The sequence below is a fragment of the Mustela nigripes genome, chromosome 1 (genome assembly GCF_022355385.1).
Source record: "Mustela nigripes isolate SB6536 chromosome 1, MUSNIG.SB6536, whole genome shotgun sequence".
Classification (NCBI taxonomy): domain Eukaryota; kingdom Metazoa; phylum Chordata; class Mammalia; order Carnivora; family Mustelidae; genus Mustela; species Mustela nigripes.
In genome coordinates this window covers 115,167,328-115,171,633 of record NC_081557.1, presented here as the reverse complement: position 1 = coordinate 115,171,633, position 4,306 = coordinate 115,167,328, and the positions used below count along the sequence as shown (strand labels likewise).

The 4,306-nt window shown below is 54.4% G+C and overlaps 1 protein-coding gene across 2 annotated transcripts in view; it reads right to left on the bottom strand.

Moving 5' to 3' along the window:
* Window positions 1-3,778, bottom strand: part of GALNT7 (polypeptide N-acetylgalactosaminyltransferase 7) — a 142,833-nt gene extending 139,055 nt beyond the window's left edge. The window contains exon 1 of one of the 2 annotated variants that reach the window (XM_059372077.1): window positions 2,699-3,778. In XM_059372077.1, the coding sequence (XP_059228060.1) occupies window positions 2,699-2,824 (126 nt within the window). In that variant the 5' untranslated portion in view covers window positions 2,825-3,778. The remainder of the gene's footprint in view (window positions 1-2,698) is intronic. The other variant, XM_059372072.1, reaches the window with a different exon arrangement.
* Window positions 3,779-4,306: the final 528 nt, after the last annotated feature.

The following is a 4,306-nucleotide window of genomic DNA, read 5'->3' as shown; positions in this document are numbered from 1 at the left end:
CCTTTATTTGGTAGATTGTTCTAGCCTATTTCAAGACATTTACAGGGATTTAGAGAGATCCAAAAAAAAGCCTACAGGTGGATCAGCATTAAAGAAAAGGCAGGTGCGTCACAGTGTGGGGAGGTGTCTACCATGATAATCAAAGGAAAAGAACTAGAAGGCAGAAGGGAAATTCAAGAGTCAGAATTTATGTGTTGGTCAGAAATGTTCTTCTAGTGCCAGATCTCAGAAGTGCTCAGACTAGTTTTTAATAAAAGCAGGCAAAAGTCCTTTATTTATGCCCGTAATGATTCACAAGCTATGCCTTAAATTGCAGTTAACAACTGCCTGTTATTTTGTTTTCCCGATACAGAAGGATTCTTTTCAGTGTTAATTTACATTTAAAAGTCTTAAAAAGCTAGCTTCTGTCTTTGGCAAATGATAGCAATGACCGTGGACCCAGTGACAAACTATCAAATAAGTTGAACCAAAAATCAAGATATCACCTGCTATTGAATGACTAGCCTTGTGGCTGGGTAGTTACTATAGAACCACTTTAATACTTATTACAAAAGAGATGGGTATTGGTGTGGATGTTCCATCACCTCTTTAAAAGACTTGTCATGTGAACTACAGGACATTCTGAATATGGTTAGTTTTGTCAGACTTTCCTCAGTTTCTCTCCCAGAAAATGGGGTTTTAACATTCCTAGCTCTCTGGGAAAGGCCATTTAAGGCCTTTATTTGGTAGATTGTTCTAGCCTATTTCAAGACATTTACAGGGATTTAGAGAGATCCAAAAAAAAGCCTACAGGTGGATCAGCATTAAAGAAAAGGCAGGTGCGTCACAGTGTGGGGAGGTGTCTACCATGATAATCAAAGGAAAAGAACTAGAAGGCAGAAGGGAAATTCAAGAGTCAGAATTTATGTGTTGGTCAGAAATGTTAAACATTAAACACTCTCAATTGCGATATTCAGTTATCCTCTGTCAATCATTTTGAAAGCAAAAATCATAAAGAGGTCACCATCAGCCCGCGAGATCTGAGAGGCTTAGAATCACAAACACACTAAAAGGAAAACTTGGGACTTTTTATTAGTAGTACTCAGATAACTTGGATGGGAACCCACCCCAGATATTCTAAAGAAATTCCACTTCAGTCCAGACTTCAAATACTAAAACGTAAGAGTAATCTAATTTTACCATATTGACGGCAACTGCTAAGGAAATCTCTTCCTAGGATTCTCATTCTTAAAAGAAAGCCTAGTCATTCAACCTCCTGATGCTAAGTTAAGGCTAAGGAAAGTTAATAAAGGAGATCACACAGACGCAGTGTGGGTAATATTTGCAAAAGACACTTTACTGGAGAGCCTAACTCCTCCCAAGGCCCCTGGGCCACTCCGTGGCCCTGAACTCCTCACGCCCTCCGTCACCCTCAAGGGCAGCGGGCCCAGCGGGCTACCCCGGGCTCCTGGATGAGGAAGGAGAGGGGTGCGGCGGCTCATTTTCTGGGGGAGCGGAATCCGGGCGGGGGTGTTGGGAGAAGCCGGTATGCAGCCAACCAACTGGGTCAGCGAAGCTGCAGTCGCGGCGGCCCCCTCCCGGCGCGGCTCACGGTAACTAACGTTTCGAGGCGCCTGACTAAACCCTCAAAGGCAAGGGAGTGTCAAAGCTAACACTCGCGCCTTGGGCGGCAGACAAATGCGTCCCAGCGGAGGCGCGGGGAGCTCCGCTCCGCGGCGCCCCTCGGCGTCGGGCTGGGCGAGCCGGCGGCCAAAACCAAGCGGCGGGGCGCCGGTACAAGTTAGTTTTCCGGCCCGAACAGCCCTGCCACAGCCGGGTTAGAGGAACCGGCCCCACATCCCCTCGGACAGAGCCGCCGGGAGCAGGCGGGCGGGCGAGAGACGCGGCTCTGGAAAAAGGGACTTCCCCCGCGCTGTGCGGACTGCGGCCGAGGGGCTCGCGAGCCGGGCGGGGACGCCCCTCCGCCACCTCAGGCCAACCGCCCCTCCCCTCACCCGGGAAGGGAGGAAGGACCGGTCCGGGGCGAGGCCGCGGCCGCACATCGCACCCCGTCTCCCGGCCGCCAGAGCTGGGGTGGGCGGGGGGTGGGGGGTGGCAGGGAGGCGGCGCTCTCCGTACGAGCCGGAGGCGGGGCGCCATCTCCCTCCCACTCCCGGCAGGCAGGCGGGCCGGGGGAGCCGGGGGCTGCGAGCATCCCCGGACGGGTGGTGCCGGGAGGGAAGGCTGCACCGAGGGGCCTGGTCCCGAACGGCGGTGATGGCAGCGGCAGCATCTCGCCTCCTTCAGGCCTGCACGCGCCACAGGCCGCAGCCTGGACCAACCCCGCGGCCCCCAGCCGCGACCGCGGCGGTCCCAGCACGGAGGACTCGGGGGGCTGGGCGGCCGCGGCCCCGGCTCTCCTCCCGCTCCGCCCCGCAGTCCCGGCGTGGAGCGCGGCCGCCGGCAGCGGCGGCTGCGGCGCCCCAGGAGGGGGAGCGCGGGAGGAAGGGGAGGCGAGGGGGCGGGCCGGTGGCTGGTGGCCGGGACCGGGTGCTCGGGGCTCGGCGCCCCCGATCGGCCCGCGCTCCGCCAGCACCACCTGCGGAGCTGCGGCGCAGCGCCGCGCCCCGACCCCGCCGCCCCTTCTCCCGCCACGCGCGCGCGCAAACAAAACAAGTTGCAGGTCGCAGCCGCCGGAGGGGGCGGGCGGGTCACTCACCCTCATCTTGCTCAGCGGGCTTGGGTCGTCCGGCCGCGGGGACAGGGAAGACCAGAGGACTACTAGCCCCAGGAAGCTTCCCACCACCAGTAAACTGCGTAAGATGAACCCAATCTTCAGCCTCATCTTCCTCCGGCGGCGAGAGACACAGAGCCCGGCGCAGCCGCCGCCACAGCTCTCCCCTCCCTCCTTCCCCCTCCTCCGGCTCTCCACCTCCTCCCTCCCCCACCCCTACCGCTTGGGCTGCCGCCCTCTTCGCCGCCTGCCCTTTCGAGCTCCAGATCCGGAACTCCCCTTGGCTCTACCTTCCCCCGGGCTCTTCCCTCCGCCCCCCCCCCCCGCGGCTAGTCGGCTCGGACTGCGCTCCGCCGCCGCGCCCCCCCACCCCCCACCGTCGGCCTCCGCAGAGCTCCAACCGACCCGTGTGCCTCGCTCTTCCAAGCTTCCTCTCTTGTCTCCCTACCCTCTTCCCAGCCCGCAGCCCTCTTCTTTCCCCACTATGTCCAAGAATCCTCTTGGCAATTCCCTGTTACCTTGTAACTAACTTACACTTTCCCCGGGTCTGGTCCTTAGCCTTTGCCCCACTGCTCAGCTCTGAAAGCTTCCAGATTCCCAAACTTTTGTTTTAATTATGGGCCATAACTCTGTCCTTAACGCCCGTACCCTCCGGGATCCCCCGGCCCGCCGCCCCCCTCCCGGCGGACCTGGAGCGGTTCCTGGCTGCTCCTCCCTTTCTTACTCCCACTACCCGGAGCCCCCAGCCGCAAGGCTTGCAGGAAGCAAACCAGGAAGTCAGGGCTACCGCTGCCGCAGCAGCAGCTCCACGTGGCTGATTTATAGCTGGGAGGATTTTTTCTTATTGATTGTTCTTGCTTTTTCACACGGCTCCTTAAGGAGGTGAATTTGTAACTGAAGGGCCCAGGTGTGATGGGCACGTATCACTGAACTGGAGGGGTTCACCTGCAAAGCCAATATTCACTTTCTCTGGAGCTAATTAGAAGAATGCTTGTCTCGTGCTAATAATATCAACCTTGTTCAGGAGCTGTTTCTATTTGGAGGACCGAGGACTGGGGATTTATTAAACAATGCTCTACCTTCATTGCCTCCCTCAGACCTGATTTTTACCACTTGATGGACGTTCCTTGATTTCTGTTTTTCTACCCTTTTCTGCCTATGAGACCTAAATTATACATGGAAGGTTATCGACAAACGTGTACCAAATACTTCACCCTGAGGGAGGAGTAATTTTAGTCCATATCTCCCAACAAAGATGACAGTCACTTTATTGCCAAGCCTATGTGATTACGTTATCAGGGGACCATATCTTAAACTGCCTAATTTAAGTTAAACAGAATGTTTAGTATCTTATCCTAATATTTAGGATGGTGAAAGTTCATCCTTTTTCCTAATGCCTCATATCTAAAATGACTTTTAAAAAAGTAAAAACTGTTTATTTAAATTTTTAAAAAATGAAATAAGGAATTTGAATCATGCAGATAAAGAACTGTACCAACATAACTTCATGTACTTCCTAATTTGGGTTACATTACCTATATATTGAGGAATTCCACAGATGTCATAATTTCAGAATTTCCACAAAATATTTGA